The 18,758-nt window shown below is 32.6% G+C and overlaps 2 protein-coding genes across 4 annotated transcripts; both read right to left on the bottom strand.

Moving 5' to 3' along the window:
• Positions 1-605: 605 nt before the first annotated feature.
• Positions 606-13,599, bottom strand: LOC111613266 (patched domain-containing protein 3-like). Of its 3 annotated transcripts, XM_023354616.1 has the most exons (5): positions 12,613-13,599; positions 2,947-3,273; positions 2,815-2,880; positions 729-813; positions 606-633 (listed from the first exon to the last, which is right to left on the bottom strand). In XM_023354616.1, exons 1-4 carry the CDS (start codon positions 13,595-13,597, stop codon positions 764-766), a joined length of 1,428 nt encoding a protein of 475 aa, XP_023210384.1. In that variant the 5' UTR covers positions 13,598-13,599; the 3' UTR covers positions 606-633; positions 729-763. The 3 variants fall into 3 exon arrangements, with proteins under 3 accessions (XP_023210384.1, XP_023210383.1, XP_023210381.1); XM_023354615.1 differs by lacking the exon at positions 606-633 and having other exon boundaries at positions 645-813; XM_023354613.1 differs by lacking the exon at positions 606-633 and having other exon boundaries at positions 685-2,880.
• LOC111613267 (patched domain-containing protein 4-like) lies at positions 6,160-11,651 on the bottom strand. The gene is made up of 2 exons (XM_023354617.1): positions 11,444-11,651; positions 6,160-7,099 (listed from the first exon to the last, which is right to left on the bottom strand). Exon 2 carries the CDS (start codon positions 7,090-7,092, stop codon positions 6,307-6,309), a length of 786 nt encoding a protein of 261 aa, XP_023210385.1. The 5' UTR covers positions 7,093-7,099; positions 11,444-11,651; the 3' UTR covers positions 6,160-6,306.
• Positions 13,600-18,758: the final 5,159 nt, after the last annotated feature.

Below are 18,758 nucleotides of genomic sequence, written 5' to 3'. Positions count from 1 at the left end.
CTCGCACGAAGCAATAGAAACGGGAAGAGTTAGAAATATTAGAAATATATACGACATTGATATTTGGGTAAGACTCAAACCAAAATCATGAAGAGCAAGTAGAATATTAAACGGAGATGCAGTTTCTATATTTTGTATAAGAGTCGTTACTTCAAACTTAAAACTTTCAATTTCACTTGTGGATTCGTACTTTTTTAAATCTTTGCTGTATTTAATAGGGAGATCTGCAGTTGATTTTTTTTAAATCAGCAACACTCATGTATTGTAAAGAAGAGCCATAGAGAAAGCAAAAATCAGCCTTTTTTTCAGCAGCATTTTAAAGACCTCGGGGGCACCTTCGAGGCCCTACTCGGCCGCATAGTTCGCTTACCGCTTAATCCGCCGTTGAGGTATACAACACCACTACAAAGCAAAAAGTTATGTCAGAATTTCTGCACGCCCTTTACAACCTCGAGACTAAGATTTTATTCGAGAGTTACCACGTCTTCTATTTAGCAATTAAAAAAAATCCTCGGGCAGATTTATTTTTCTTACAAAATGTTACCTTTACAGATTTCTAGCTTTGCACACTGTAGATAAATCTAGAAATACAGTTTTGTATATCATAATAATATTAGTCGTTGCCAGAGAGCTCTATAAAGTAGAGAAAAAATCTATAAATTTGAAAACTATAAACATAAATTTAAATTTCTCAAAAAATAAACAAACAAAATTTCAAAAGTCCCTACTTTTGGCTGATTTGTCTCAGGTCTCCGCTATCTCACTACGTTCCTCTAAAAGTCGCCACGGTTGAAAACACTGGTGAGCAGACATCTAGGGTTTAAATAAGGCAAAATGTAATCGCCAATAAAAGGGAGGAAAAATTTAAGATTTAAAACTATAATTTCTCCTGAACAGCAGTTTGGTCCCCCCTTCCAAGTGGGCCCTGTGCGAATGCACCTCTTGCACCTGCCTAGTTACGGCTCTGGATCAACCTCAAGCAGACCAATCTGTTAAACTTCCTGTAATGTTTCGACCCATCCAGATTTTACTCCCGGTCTTCCGGAGCAACACATGGCTTTCTGTTTCTGTTTTTTAAGGAAAAATGTCAGTCTCTTCGTCCGAACTCTGATTATAAAAAAGAAATACGAACTGATCACGAAAAATCTCGTTTCATCATCGTCTTGTGTGACTAACTATACCAAAAGAAGTTGTCATCGTTCATTGCCTTTAAAGATGTTCGAAAAAATAAAACAAAGGAAGATGAAGGAAAACAACGGCAAAAATCATTCGAGAAACGAGAGACTGACTATTAAAAAAACGAACAAGTGAATATAAACTGGTTGTATAAAGTCAATAGGCAGTTAAAACGACTCAGACACTTACAGATACCTCGTCGCAGCTTCCACAACGATTGACGTGACCATAGTTTTAGGGGATGTGCCAAACTCATCCATTCCTGGATGTTTAATGGAACTGACCTATCAAAAACCCTATTCAGAGCAGTATGAAAACTGAATGCTGCACATCACGATGTCTTCCTCGAGAAATAATTAATACATTATTAAGTTATTAATTAAAATCGATTAATTAATGACGAGAGCGCCTTGAAACGTATTTATGTACAAATTTCTGACGATTGATAACCAAAATTTGCCTGCCCGTCGACTTTGTGGTCGAGGGTTTTACTTCTTTTCTTTCTTTCGCACATTTTCGATTTCATATAATTCAGTGTCGATAAAATAACCGGCAAAAATACCAAAGCAGTAATAAAAGAAAACATAATAACCAAAAAGATTATTTTAAAAATCGTGACAAATATATACGCCAATGGAATGGTTAAAGGTAACACGGAAATTATAGTTGTTGCACTACCTTGAAATATTGCGAATCCTATACAATTGATGCTATGACGAAGACGTTCATTGGAATCTTTAATGTCGCAATGTCTATAAGCATGAGACATATGAGCAGAATAATCCACCGAAAAACCGGCGCACATGACTAAGACAATTATAGACACTGGTGCCAATTCCACATCCCAGAAAGCCATGTAACCCAAAGTAGAAATTTCGATAGTAACAATAGAAAGAGTGACCGAAAACGTGACGACGACGTCTGGCATGAAAACGAAACACACAAAAATTACAATTAATACAATACTACACAACAGTTGAACAGTAAATTTTATACGCAAGTCAATGCTGTCGACAGCATAATTCAAGAAGTAATACGGAAACACACGGAATGGCATTTTATCAGTGATTTTCCTTAGTCTCTGTAAAGTCACGTAGAATGATTTTTCGTCAATAGTGAAATTGGTCTGACAAAGAAATCTGCTTCCAACGATAGCTGTATAGTCAGAGTTGAAGGCAATATCATTACGAAATCGTTGTGCATACGGATGGCGTAGAAACATTCTACGCAAAACGACAATAAAATCTTTTGTGTCGCTCATATTGTATGACTTAACAATAGAAACCATTGAATCGTCTTTGACGAATTTCAAGAAACTTCGGAGCCAAGATTCGGTAAGAAAATCTGCAATCAATCCTTTTCTCACCATTTCGGAAAAAAGATTTTCTATTTGATTCTGAATTTCCACATCTGCATAATTGATTTCTTGATCGACAACGATTTGGATTCTGTTTTCGTAATGCTTGAAATATCTAAAAACATTTTTATGATACTGCAAATGATATGAATCGTATGCAGAAGAGTCGGATAATGATCCTATAGTGTCTGTTTTTGTCACTCCCCAAACTCCAACTGCCACGTATCCTGCCATGATGAAGAGAATAATTATCATGACATACCATAAGAATAAAATATTACCGAGCTTCGTCCAAATTGATGACCTAGGAGTGGTGAAGAGTATTTTTCGAATCCATGAATGATTTTCTAGAAAAAAAAATTTGTCGTCATTAGTTTCTGGAACTACTACCAAAAGATTCGTTATATTTTTACCTGTTTGTGTATTTATTTTCGTGAAGAATAAAGAATGTCTTCCTTGTTTCTCCACATATCCAAAGAGTGCCATGCATGCACCAACGAACGTTATCTGATAAACGTAACAAAAGAGAACAGAAATCGATGCGTATAAACAAAAATAAGATATGGCTCTGAAAGGGGTGAACAGTCCTGAAATGAAAGCTATGAAATTCGTTACTGAAGTTACAGTAACAGAAATGGCGGATTCCGAATAAACTTCTGAGAGTCTGTCTGCAACGGTCTTATGATAATCGGTTCTTTTCCACGCAGCAAGAAAAACAAAGGCATCGTCCATGGCTACTCCTGAAAGGAAAATTGCATTCAATATTTATGATGAAAAAGTTATAAATTTAAGAATTATTGAATAACAAACATTATACCAAACTAACTAAAATAATTTGGAATTAAACTAGAGTAAACTATCGTTATCATTTACATTTACAAAACATTTTTGTCATGTGTAATATTGAAAGGATATCACTATCGAGCGTAAGCCGCTTTCAGACAGACGACTGAGTTATATGTACCAAGCTACTCGGATTCATCGGTATGTGCCACCAATCGATGACTCAAATATAATGAATTTTCTATTAGGCCTATAATTGTCTTACAGTCGTTATTTCTAATTTATTTTTAATTGTCAATAATGAGAAATGTGTTTCAGGTTAACACGCCCCGAAACACATTTAAGTGTACAGAAAAAGTTACTACTACAGGTGATTTAATAAAGAAAATTTGTTTTTTCTGAACTAACTTTCATTATTGTGTCAATTTTTAAACTAGGGTGTAAAGTCCTATTAATGAGTAATGTGCAAGTAGACAATTAAAAATAAATAATGAAATTTGCATTTTACAATAACACTTGCAATTACAATAACATCTTACAATAACACTTGAATATATGAAATAACAATTTCATATATTCGTAATCGTCGATTTGCGCAAGTCACTTGTGATCCTTGGTAATCAGGCTACATCGCGAAGACGATATAATACTCTGTTTAAGATTTCCATATCGGAAATCGGCTTTCATCTCTCTAACTCCGTTCTCGAGATTAAGGAAAGACACGAAGACGGACAACAGTAGGAATTTACATGTCTACAATGTTTTTCAAATTGCAGAGAGAGAGAGACACTAAATTATAAGAACCTTCAAATCAAAGTTGAACGACTGTAACGGCAAACATAGTTCCAATTGTATCTTGAACATATAGGAGCCATTTTAATGGATTTAGAGCAATATCTAAGGAACCTACACCTTAATAGAATTAACACCTACAAGCTACAGGAACTGCATTAATTGGAACAGCACATAATTTGCATAATTACATCTAAATGTTCCACCTCTCTGGAGAGGCTCGATGTTTAGGAACGGAATACAACCATTAATAGCTGAGGAGCTGTGTTACGTTAAATAATAATTTTTATAAATAGTTTTTAGAGCATAGATTCAGATCAGTACGGAAAATTCCGCTCGTGTAAAAGTTGAGATTTTGCAATTTTGCTAAATGAAATGATATTGTACTTTGTAATCTTCCAGGAAGACTGGAAGATTACAAATGTTTCAGAAAATGGACTATATATTAAAGTAAAAGAATAGAACTCCCATTTCTTGACGCTCGATTTCAAACGATGAAAACTATGATATAATGCATATGCTTCGTTAATTAGATTATGATGTTCAAAGAGAGTTTCCTGGATATATTAGAAAGTTATCAGAATGAAACTACAGCACGAAGATGATTAATAAACAGTCGTGACACATTTAACATTAAAGCAACCATAATTTGGACATAGATCGTTCGTAATTTATATTAAAAGTGTAGTTTTTCTCGTAATTTTGTTGTGAGAAACTTACATTGTCAGTTGCTCACAACAAAAATGGTATATACAACAAAATGGTAAATACAAAAAAAAACAAAAAACAATAGCCGAAGAGTGAAAATCGCAGGATAGCACAAGGAAAAGCAATGACAGACAGCCAAAGAAGTGAGAGCACTAGGAAAAAGCAGCAGGTCTAACTGTTGCTGTTGCAGTGTCAGAGATGAGTGTGATAGCTCTTCACAAGTTGAAGAAACTGCTGATAGGTTGTCTTGTTTTAAACAAGCAGTCTGTTGTCACATGGCCAGGAACCACAAGTCTTAGCTGCACCTTTCAGTGTATTAAAGCCTGCCCGTACAGCCACCAGTTTTGTTGCTATTAATATATTACACGTTTTTGTAATAACGCTGCACATACTTCAGCACACTGCCACACAGTAATCGCCAGTCTTTTTATAAAGTGATTTTTTTAAGATATGTCGTGAATTATGTTTTTTTCCTTTGAGACAAAATTACTACTTTCGTTACATTCAACTATACACCCTCTCAAAACAGGAAGTTCGAAAGCTTTCTTGACAACTAGAGCACTCCGGTCCGATTCCACAAGAAACTAGATGAATAAGATTAAGATCAGAGGAACATGGATTAGGCAATAAATAACATACACATCATTTGCTAATAGTCCTAAGTTGATTTTCCATTATAAATGGGTTCATCATCTTGTTCAAATTAAAAAACTTTCCTTTAATTTTATTGCAAAAGGTATTAGTTGCATATCTAGTACTTGCTGATATCCTATAGCAATAATACGGCCATTGATAACAGCTAGATTCGTCATACGATTCCTTCGAAATACATATCACACCATAACACTTTCAATACCATACATCAGTCTTCAGTAAGTTTTAAAAAATAAAGTTTAAAATAACAAAAAAAAATGTGAATAAAATAAATTTGGTCCATCTATCTTGAATTTCTTCTCATCACTTCTCGTTGCCATTTATCAGTTTGCGTATTTGATATTTAGCCTGCGTCAAAAGTTCGTCTTTGTGACTATTATTTAGAGGCTGAATTTGTTTTATTTATGTTATTCCGTAGATGATTAGATAGTTCTGTATACTGTTTATTTTGAGACAGAACTAGGTGAGATGCAATTTGCCTCAGAATCATTTTAGAATTTTGAATTTTCATAAAAATTGCTATTCTGAATGAGAATTTCGTGCAGTTTTTCAGATGACTTTTTCTGTTCCATATTATCAACTAGAGTTGATTTAATTTTCCACAACATTATGAGAACAACTTCTCTCTTCGTATGATGAAACATTGAATTTATTTTGTAGGATATTCCAGAACCATANGGTGTATTAAAATACATAATCAATCCAAATGACGAAGCCAAAGACATTCCTCCCGATGTTAACGCAATTATTCCAGTCCAAGGTTTGCTTTCGATCCAACTGTTATACAAACAGGTCAGCATTGAAAAGATTGCTATTGCTAACATTGCAATCGGTATTCAAGGAAATATTCGTCTGACGACAGCTGATAACTCTTGTTCAATTGTAATCGATGTGTATCGATCGACGATTATGTACTGAAAATTACTCGATTCAATAAGATCTAAAAACAGATTTTGCCATTCGTCCACTTTCCTTCTTTCAAGTTTCGAATAGTCGTTAAAGTAATAAACGAGTCGCAATACTTTAGCACTTTCAACGTAATCGTCTGCATTTTTTTCGACTCCTCCTAAAAATAGACTCGTTAATTGAAAATCGTATTTATCTTTCTTGCTTAAAGGGTATTTGATGGAATAATTGTTGTTTTCCATCATTTCGATTTCGTTTTGCATTAATAAAATAGAATTCTCGAAGCATCTCTTGTTATTTCTTGCGCATAAATCTTTATATGTAAAATTCTCTGCAGTTTTTATATTTTGAACAGTTTTATCCAGTTGAATAATTTCTTGAAATACGTCTCTTCGAAGCACGGATCCTTCATCTTTTGCTTTAACTAAAACTACTGCTACGTTTGGTTCTCTGTTCATTCTTTCCATGTGTGCTTCGGAAGATAGATTCATTGGAAATAATCTTTCTATTGAGGCTTCTTCAGTAACGTGTCTGGTATTTTTGGGTGCAATTAAATATTTCACATTCCTTTCTTCGTGCCACTTGTGAAGACCCGTAGCTAATACCACGGATACAATCACCGGAATGACGATAAAGTAAGAAGGATTATTACCAACACATAATCCTAATTGTCTAAACTTCTTCGATAAGAAAATATTGAGATATTTTAATTTCATAACGGATCTGAAAAATATTAATTATTTAATCAATTGCTATTATTTTCATATATTAATTAATAACTAAATTTTAATATAAAATTATAAAATTATTTCAATAAGTCAAGAAAACTTCTGAAGAATGCCAATAATAATTTAAAGTAAAATCTGTGAATATGACGTTAATATCTGGAAGATGATAATAATGTTAATAATTTTGATTAATTACTATTGTGAATTAATTAATCTTGGATAATACAGGTCATCTATAAAACTGGATATAAATTAAATAGTAATTATTTGTATTATTAGCAATTAAATTCATTCATTTATGATAAATTATTGGTTGTTTTGTACAGTACAACTCCAATTATCGGAATACAGATTATGTGGATTGACCTCTGACTTTCCGAAAATAGAAATAAGTATGTATGTATGTATATATATTTACTATATACACTTGAACAATAGCCTATATGTTTTGTTTTCTAAATGTAAAAAATAAAATATATTTATTTACAGGTGCATTTCCACATTTAATATTGCATTTGCATATAATTCTGTACGCTCGTAAATAACGCGATGTTTAGATAGGGGGAAAAATCTATTTTTTGCAAGTTTCCAATAACACTAATTATAAGTGGGATCATGATTGTATTTACAGAACCCAAAGTCAATGCCGGCCAAATAGATATTTATCACTCTAATTGCAATCAAATTTCATACAGTGCCATTTAAGGATATGCAGAAGATATTTAACCACTTGCCGTACGAATGTTTTTAAAGGAATTTTTAATTAAACATAAAAAATACTTAAAACTGAAAAAAACGAAAGAAATACGTTAATTTTGAAAAAAAAGCTTCAAAGTTTAACTTCCTTTTTCTCGCCCTTCTGTGAAATTTGACACCGATGGGTCATTGTTTACACAGCTGGATGACCTTGAGGACATCTGGTGTCGGATTTCCCGGGACATTCTCATAGATGTCTCGGGAGGACAAGTATTTAAAGTAGGGTGAATATTATCTGGCGGTAAATATTTTTAAAAAAATAAAATTTTAATTTCGATTTCCGACCCTCCCCCCGATTTAATTAAACTTATATATAATAAAATATATTAATTTTAAAAACATTAAGAAACTATTGGAGGTCGTTTTTGACATCATAAAGTAGCTTTAAATAACTTTACCGAAGTCAAATCCGTGCACTACAACTTTAGAACGATTAATTAATTTTGATAAAAAAAATCGCATTAAAAAACAATCGCGCGTCATTAAAGGTTGATTAAAATCGCGATAAAATTTTTTGCGCGGGTAAAAATTTTTGAAAAAATTTGGAGACTTAAGAAACATTCCAAAAATCAAAAAAAATTTGGGGGGCCGAAAGGACCGCGTGTTTTGTAACGCTATGTAACCTGCCCTAGTTAAGTCAGGTTTTGACGTTAATAATAATAATAATAATAATAAAAGATCTGAATTGGTTCTCTTATATTCTCTCATGCGATGCGATACTATCTTCCAAATTTGGCAAATTTTCAACATGTTCTCGACAAACCACTGACAAACTAAAGTTTTTTTTTGTTGCTAGCGATCACGATTCGTCTTGATTCGAATTTATTTAAATAGGATTTAAATGTATGCGTAAGTTATAAATATAAAAGAAAATGCAAAAAGTTTTCCTACAACTTAATAAAAAATTATTAGAAAATGTCATTAAAGATCACATTAATTAAAAATATGCACTTTTACAAAGGGTGTTCGAAAAGAACTGCATCGTAATTTAAATATGAGAAACGAAGAATGTGACATGGCTCCACTTTTCAGTTGTACCCGAAAGCTTTTGATAACGTTGCGAAAAATTTAAAGTACCCCGTCAGGCGGAACCACAACATCTTCGTTAAAAAATGGCGAATGTCAGCGACTTACGTTGCAAGCAGCATGCATACAGTAATAAAATTCGTCGTTGCTGAAAAGGAGCTGTTGGAAGCATTTACAAACGATTGTGTGGTATCTATGGTACTGTAACTGTCAACCGAAGCACCGTCAGTGATTGGGAGAAATGCGCGAATTCAACGACAATAGGAATACCAGATCTCTGCAAATTGTTATGGCAACCATGACGCAGCGCGTTCATGAACCGATTCTCGAGAAATGATTGATTACCGGGAGTGTTCGTCAAATCATACGTGAACATGGATATGTCAAAATGTGTTCACGATGGGTCCCGAAGAAGCTCATGATTAACCAAACAGCAGCAACGAATTGCATAATAACTTTTGTAAGGCTAGGAGTTTTGATGGCGACGAGATGACCAAAAATAAAGTTCCAGTCAGATGAAGATGTTATCAGTGCTATGAAAAAGTGTTTGCATGCACGGAATGAGGACTAGTATTAGAGCTGGCACACGTGTCCTTCATCCCTTCATCAGTGCTGGCGTATGGCCAAAGACAAGGGCGAAAACTTGGTTGAAAAATAACATGACATTCCTAAATTTCATGATTGTATGTTTCATACTAGCATCAAAATAAATTCTGCTTTATTGTATTACTTTTTCAACGAAACTCGTAGTATTAAACACGTTTTAATTACGGTTTAATTTAGTATTAAACATATTTTATATTCATACGATAATTTCGTATGAATATAAAACATTTTCATAAACATAAGATAATAAATACAATGAACGATAAAAAACTATTATGTAATATTCAGACATCAAGTTTTGTATTTAATCATATTTTGCAAAATAATAATTGAGTAAACGTCCATTGTTAATTAAGATCGTAGATAAAGTAATATATAAAGTAATCTTTAAACTTCTGTGAAGATTTAAAAAAAAAAAAAAAAAAACCTGTTCCGTATCTCCCGAACATATCTAAATTACGGATATTTTCATAAACATAAAAAACTTTTATAATCTATATGATCGTTGTAAAGTATTGACCTTTTTGCAGAGTGGGAACAAAAGAGGCACAACCTTGTCAATTGGACCCACGTGCGGTCGGGTAATACCACTTATAAGGTATTGACCTGTAAACAAGGGAAAACAAAGAAAGCGCCGGCTTTGTCAATGGACCCACCTGTAGTCAGACGATAGAGGATAGACCATTTGCCATATGGTAAACAACTGAATGTAAACAAGTGGCGGACATTTATGTAAGCTTCACTTTCGTCGGATGACGGCGGACCCGAGTTGTAAGCTGTTCGGGCAAGAAGGAGTTGTGATTGGTCGGAAGTCCCCGTCCAAAAAAACCCTTAAATTGCGGGAAGAACGAGAGAGGAAGAGAGAAGAGCAAGAGACTGGTACACAGTAGTCTCAGGCACTTGGAAGGTCCGCTGAGCATAGAGAGAGTGTTCTCCTCTGATAAACATCTCAGGGACGGGTTAGTGCGGAGACTGGACGGACCGTGCAGTTGAGCCAACTCCACGAGCTGACTGAGTCCTGTTCAAAGTTTAAAAGTTACCAGAAACCAAGCTAGTACGTGAGTCACCACGCATTGTTATCATATATATATATATATATATATATATATTATGTTTTCAAACGTGTACCTTCTACGTATAGAAATCTGTAAATAAACTAAATATTATCAATTTGAGTGTGGAGGTGTGCTTTCCATGGAACCTAGATCACTACATCGAATCGTGATACACACGGAAACAAACTCAACGAGACGGAGTTGGGAAAGAACTTCACTATCGTGTCTAAATCGATTAGGAGTCTCACTAATTATTATCAAGTAATATTGTGATTAAGAGAATTAAAAATAAAATATAATTATGTATTATTTATAAAGAAAAAATTCTAATAAGTCTTTAAATATTATTTTATTTTCTAGCTTGTGCATATATTGTTATACGTATGGTTAGCGTGAGTGGAAAGAATGAGTAATTTAAATGTTTAGATTATTCTAATTTTATTGCGTTTTTGTTAATTTAAAATTCATTTAATTCACTTCGTTAATACTTTGATTTCATTTTTAATATTAACTGAGACAATGAATTTTTATAAATTGGTGTAAAGTATTGAGTATAAAGTATTGAGTATAAAGTATTGACTATAAACTTTAAATTAAATTTTAAAGTTATTTTTGTTACTTCATCTACGATTTAAAAATATAAAAATGAAGAAAATTCTTACTTTCGAATTAATGAAACATTCCATAATAATTACTGTTAAACTTAAAATAATGAAGGAGTAAATACGGTAAGATACCCATCTTACCGTATTTACTCCTTCAGTATGATATAATAAATATATAATTGAATATTCTTACTGATTTTTACTATAAATTTGCTACCGTCGTGCATGAAATAAGAAGAGAAACTAACTTAATTTTATCTGATTTTCTGCTATAATTTCAGAATTACATACCTCTTTCGATTTCCTTTATCAAGTAGTAAGCAGTAAATATGATTGTCTATCAATGTAATTTTAATTAACACTTTGTTAATCCTAATTAATAAATTCAATTATGATTCGTGAATTTATTCACTAGGAAGTATAACTAAGAAGATAGTTTTCGACGTAATATCTGTTTTCTTTTGAAACATAAACATTTGTTTACGAGCAACTTTGACGTTTTTGTTACGTGTGTGTCTCCTGACCAATAGGAAATTCAGTAAAAATAATCGTAATTTTTTTTCCGTATAATTAACTTAAAACTTGTTTAANATAAACAGTCGTGACACATTTAACATTAAAGCAACCATAATTTGGACATAGATCTTTCGTATTCCTAAATTAAAAGTGTAGTTTTTATTTCTATTTTTATTTTCATTCATTTTCAATAAAATTATTATTTTAACGTCGTAATAAATCAATAACCAATTCTTTTGTATTGTTTTATAATGATCTTCATTAAAAAATTCGAAGGGGTAGAAATAACTTTTCTTATGGCAAAATGACAAGAAATCGGGAGTCAGTTAGATCAATTGGGTCAAAGTGTGATTAATTGCATGTTATTTATAAAACTGTAAAAAATATTTCTTCCAGTACCGGCATTAAAACACTTCGTGTCTGCAAAGAAATCAATTCCACAATGTAATTCTAATTACTTGATTATTATAATTACAAAGCAGTAACTTTATCATTTCAAAACGAAGTATATTTCAAAATTTTATGTTTGCTGGTTGTGTAGTTGTTTAAACTTTTAACTCGAAGACTTTGTGACGAATTCTAGACACGTTATCAGTTTTATCGAGTTCTAGATACTTGCATAAAACTATGTGTAATGGTCGTGCTGTTGCTTTAAACTTCAATCAAAACACTTTTTGGTTTATAAAGCGCTTCGCTTTATAAACCTATAAATTTCATCTAAATTTACCTAAATTTTGGTAATAATATTTTTTTCAGTGTTGAAATGAGTTAGGTGCTCCTTTCCGAACTATATTTATTTAAAAAAATAAATGTAATTTGAATTGTAACATAATCAATAAAAAAACAGTAGTAATATAATAATAAACAAAATAGAAACAATACGTAAAACTTTAACCAGAAAAATAATAATCATTGAATTGGTACGAATTGAAAGTAACTCTTACCTATGATTAAAAAGGGTATAGATCCAGCAGGAGCCACAAACGGTGTATTAAAATACATAATCAATCCAAATGACGAAGCCAAAGACATTCCTCCCGATGTTAACGCAATTATTCCAGTCCAAGGTTTGCTTTCGATCCAACTGTTATACAAACAGGTCAGCATTGAAAAGATTGCTATTGCTAACATTGCAATCGGTATTCGAGGAAATATTCGACTGACGACAGCAGATAACTCTTGTTCAATTGTAATCGATGTGTATCGATCGACGATTATGTACTGAAAATTACTCGATTCAATAAGATCTAAAAACAGATTTTGCCATTCTTCCACTTTGCTTCTTTCAAGTTTCGAATAGTCGTTAAAGTAATAAACGAGTCGCAATACTTTAGCACTTTTAACGTAATCGTCTGCATTTTTTTCGACTCCTCCTAAAAATAAACTCGTTAATTGAAAATCGTATTTATCTTTCTTGCTTAAAGGGTATTTGATGGAATAAGTGTTGTTTTCCATCATTTCGATTTCGTTTTGCATTAATAAAATAGAATTCTCGAAGCATCTCTTGTTATTTCTTGCGCATAAATCTTTATATGTGAAATTCTCTGCAGTTTTTATATTTTGAACAGTTTTATCCAATTGAATAATTTCTTGAAATACGTCTCTTCGAAGCACGGATCCTTCATCTTTTGCCTTAACTAGGACTACTGCTACGTTTGGTTCTCTGTTCATTCTTTCCATGTAAGCATCGGAAGATAAGTTCATGGGAAACAGACTTTCTATGGAGGCTTCTTCAGTAACGTGTCTGGTATTTTTGGGTGCAATTAAATATTTTACACTCGTTTCTTCGTGCCACTTGTGAAGACCCGTAGCTAATACCACGGATACAATCATCGGAATGACGATAAAGTAAGAAGGATTATTACCAACACATAATCCTAATTGTCTAAACTTCTTCGATAAGAAAATATTGAGATATTTTAATTTCATAACGGATCTGAAAAATATTAATTATTTAATCAATTGCTATTATTTTCATATATTAATTAATAACTAAATTTTAATATAAAATTATAAAATTATTTCAATAAGTCAAGAAAACTTCTGAAGAATGCCAATAATAATTTAAAGTAAAATCTGTGAATATGACGTTAATATCTGGAAGATGATAATAATGTTAATAATTTTGATTAATTACTATTGTGAATTAATTAATCTTGGATAATACAGGTCATCTATAAAACTGGATATAAATTAAATAGTAATTATTTGTATTATTAGCAATTAAATTCATTCATTTATGATAAATTATTGGTTGTTTTGTACAGTACAACTCCAATTATCGGAATACAGATTATGTGGATTGACCTCTGACTTTCCGAAAATAGAAATAAGTATGTATGTATGTATATATATTTACTATATACACTTGAACAATAGCCTATATGTTTTGTTTTCTAAATGTAAAAAATAAAATATATTTATTTACAGGTGCATTTCCACATTTAATATTGCATTTGCATATAATTCTGTACGCTCGTAAATAACGCGATGTTTAGATAGGGGGAAAAATCTATTTTCAGCAAATTTCCAATAACACTAATTATAAGTGGGATCATGATTGTATTTACAGAACCCAAAGTCAATGCCGGCCAAATAGATATTTATCACTCTAATTGCAATCAAATTTCATACAGTGCCATTTAAGGATATGCAGAAGATATTTAACCACTTGCCGTACGAATGTTTTTAAAGGAATTTTTAATTAAACATAAAAAATACTTAAAACTGAAAAAAACGAAAGAAATACGTTAATTTTGAAAAAAAAGCTTCAAAGTTTAACTTCCTTTTTCTCGCCCTTCTGTGAAATTTGACACCGATGGGTCATTGTTTACACAGCTGGATGACCTTGAGGACATCTGGTGTCGGATTTCCCGGGACATTCTCATAGATGTCTCGGGAGGACAAGTATTTAAAGTAGGGTGAATATTATCTGGCGGTAAATATTTTTAAAAAAATAAAATTTTAATTTCGATTTCCGACCCTCCCCCCGATTTAATTAAACTTATATATAATAAAATATATTAATTTTAAAAACATTAAGAAACTATTGGAGGTCGTTTTTGACATCATAAAGTAGCTTTAAATAACTTTACCGAAGTCAAATCCGTGCACTACAACTTTAGAACGATTAATTAATTTTGATAAAAAAAATCGCATTAAAAAACAATCGCGCGTCATTAAAGGTTGATTAAAATCGCGATAAAATTTTTTGCGCGGGTAAAAATTTTTGAAAAAATTTGGAGACTTAAGAAACATTCCAAAAATCAAAAAAAATTTGGGGGGCCGAAAGGACCGCGTGTTTTGTAACGCTATGTAACCTGCCCTAGTTAAGTCAGGTTTTGACGTTAATAATAATAATAATAATAATAAAAGATCTGAATTGGTTCTCTTATATTCTCTCATGCGATGCGATACTATCTTCCAAATTTGGCAAATTTTCAACATGTTCTCGACAAACCACTGACAAACTAAAGTTTTTTTTTGTTGCTAGCGATCACGATTCGTCTTGATTCGAATTTATTTAAATAGGATTTAAATGTATGCGTAAGTTATAAATATAAAAGAAAATGCAAAAAGTTTTCCTACAACTTAATAAAAAATTATTAGAAAATGTCATTAAAGATCACATTAATTAAAAATATGCACTTTTACAAAGGGTGTTCGAAAAGAACTGCATCGTAATTTAAATATGAGAAACGAAGAATGTGACATGGCTCCACTTTTCAGTTGTACCCGAAAGCTTTTGATAACGTTGCGAAAAATTTAAAGTACCCCGTCAGGCGGAACCACAACATCTTCGTTAAAAAATGGCGAATGTCAGCGACTTACGTTGCAAGCAGCATGCATACAGTAATAAAATTCGTCGTTGCTGAAAAGGAGCTGTTGGAAGCATTTACAAACGATTGTGTGGTATCTATGGTACTGTAACTGTCAACCGAAGCACCGTCAGTGATTGGGAGAAATGCGCGAATTCAACGACAATAGGAATACCAGATCTCTGCAAATTGTTATGGCAACCATGACGCAGCGCGTTCATGAACCGATTCTCGAGAAATGATTGATTACCGGGAGTGTTCGTCAAATCATACGTGAACATGGATATGTCAAAATGTGTTCACGATGGGTCCCGAAGAAGCTCATGATTAACCAAACAGCAGCAACGAATTGCATAATAACTTTTGTAAGGCTAGGAGTTTTGATGGCGACGAGATGACCAAAAATAAAGTTCCAGTCAGATGAAGATGTTATCAGTGCTATGAAAAAGTGTTTGCATGCACGGAATGAGGACTAGTATTAGAGCTGGCACACGTGTCCTTCATCCCTTCATCAGTGCTGGCGTATGGCCAAAGACAAGGGCGAAAACTTGGTTGAAAAATAACATGACATTCCTAAATTTCATGATTGTATGTTTCATACTAGCATCAAAATAAATTCTGCTTTATTGTATTACTTTTTCAACGAAACTCGTAGTATTAAACACGTTTTAATTACGGTTTAATTTAGTATTAAACATATTTTATATTCATACGATAATTTCGTATGAATATAAAACATTTTCATAAACATAAGATAATAAATACAATGAACGATAAAAAACTATTATGTAATATTCAGACATCAAGTTTTGTATTTAATCATATTTTGCAAAATAATAATTGAGTAAACGTCCATTGTTAATTAAGATCGTAGATAAAGTAATATATAAAGTAATCTTTAAACTTCTGTGAAGATTTAAAAAAAAAAAAAAAAAAACCTGTTCCGTATCTCCCGAACATATCTAAATTACGGATATTTTCATAAACATAAAAAACTTTTATAATCTATATGATCGTTGTAAAGTATTGACCTTTTTGCAGAGTGGGAACAAAAGAGGCACAACCTTGTCAATTGGACCCACGTGCGGTCGGGTAATACCACTTATAAGGTATTGACCTGTAAACAAGGGAAAACAAAGAAAGCGCCGGCTTTGTCAATGGACCCACCTGTAGTCAGACGATAGAGGATAGACCATTTGCCATATGGTAAACAACTGAATGTAAACAAGTGGCGGACATTTATGTAAGCTTCACTTTCGTCGGATGACGGCGGACCCGAGTTGTAAGCTGTTCGGGCAAGAAGGAGTTGTGATTGGTCGGAAGTCCCCGTCCAAAAAAACCCTTAAATTGCGGGAAGAACGAGAGAGGAAGAGAGAAGAGCAAGAGACTGGTACACAGTAGTCTCAGGCACTTGGAAGGTCCGCTGAGCATAGAGAGAGTGTTCTCCTCTGATAAACATCTCAGGGACGGGTTAGTGCGGAGACTGGACGGACCGTGCAGTTGAGCCAACTCCACGAGCTGACTGAGTCCTGTTCAAAGTTTAAAAGTTACCAGAAACCAAGCTAGTACGTGAGTCACCACGCATTGTTATCATATATATATATATATATATATATATATTATGTTTTCAAACGTGTACCTTCTACGTATAGAAATCTGTAAATAAACTGTGAATATTATCAATTTGAGTGTGGAGGTGTGCTTTCCATTGAACCTGGATCACTACATCGAATCGTGATACACATGGAAACCAACTCAATGAGACGGAGTTGGGAAAGAACATCACTAAGATCTTCACTAATATCTTTCAATTTTAATATTTATATTTATTATTAAAAATAAGTAGTTTTAAAGTATATTATTAATGAATCCTAGTATTTAGTAAAAGAAATTGAAAATTAAAACTTTAAAAATATGGTGGCTGGATGGTCAATGTTGTTAAGGTATCACCTATCTTAAGATAGTTACCATTCTGGGGACCCAGGAGTAAATCTGTGCAAGCAACTCTAGGAATTTTTCATTGATTGCCTGTCTTGGAGGTCCCTTCCTTCACAACCTGGGTGGTCAATTGTGAAGGAAGGGACCACCAAACTGATATGGGTATGGAAAAATGACTCCCTTAGTGCCTACAGGACACAGAGAGAAAAATTAAAACAAAAATTTTAAAAGAGTAGTTTAAAATAGTACAGATGTGATCATTTTATAATAATTCAATTAGAATGTTTTTAATACCTAACAACAACTTATTTCTCTCTAGGTAATTTGCATTCCAGATGTTCCTTCTTTATATCATGTTCCATTATTCATGGAAGATCAAGGCTTGGTATCATTTTTTGTTGAAAGATTACACTTACCTGTTCCAATTCCCTATCCAAGACGTTTAATGAATAAGTGGCAAGAACTAGCAGAAAGGTCTGATCATCTGACTAAAATAGTCTCTATTGCCTTAGTGGGAAAATATACCCAATTGAAAGACTCTTATGCTTCAGTGATCAAAGCTTTACAGCATGCTTCTCTTGCCTGCAATTATAAATGTATATTAAAGGTAAAAGCATTTGTATTAATAATTGTTTTTATATAAATTCTTTAAACATTTTTATGAATATTTAATAGAATAATTTATTTATAATTACAATGGAATATTTCGAAATAATTCAGCTCTAATTTCCTATTAAAGTTAATTGATTTCTATAAATAGAGAGAAAAGTATAGTATAACCTCTGAATGGCAAACACTGTTGGACTGAGAAGTTTGTTCACTAACACTATTTAAAGGTGTTCACTATTAGGAGGTACATGCTGGCAGCAGTACTTTTAATGTGATCATCATATAGTGAAGAATACAATGGATTATGAAAACATTAAATTTGTGTTAGAAATGTGAATATGTTGAAAAGTATAAGTAGATATATTATTAAAATATTTATCTAAATATATAAAATTACTTGTCCTGACTGACTGATTGAGTCACTGATTCATCATTGCCCAGAGCAAACCGCTGAACCTAAAGAGGTGAAATTTGGTACACAGTTAGAGTACCTCATGGAAACGCACACTAAGAAGGGAATTTTTGAAATTCCCCTGCGGGGGGAGAGGGAGAGCATTAAGGCTTAACTGGAAGAACAGCTTCTACTGTACTATTTTAGATGCAATTTTTTGTTTTCAACAACATTTAATCTTCATTGAGTGCTTAGGTGTATTAAATTGATAACATTCCAGACATTGTTATAATATTTTTATATATTTTGATTTTTTTAACCAGATGTTTGAACC

Source organism: Centruroides sculpturatus, unplaced genomic scaffold (genome assembly GCF_000671375.1).
Source record: "Centruroides sculpturatus isolate CEXI.00-Female unplaced genomic scaffold, Cexi_2.0 scaffold1534, whole genome shotgun sequence".
Lineage (NCBI taxonomy): Eukaryota > Metazoa > Arthropoda > Arachnida > Scorpiones > Buthidae > Centruroides > Centruroides sculpturatus.
This window is presented reverse-complemented; position numbering and strand designations above follow the sequence as displayed.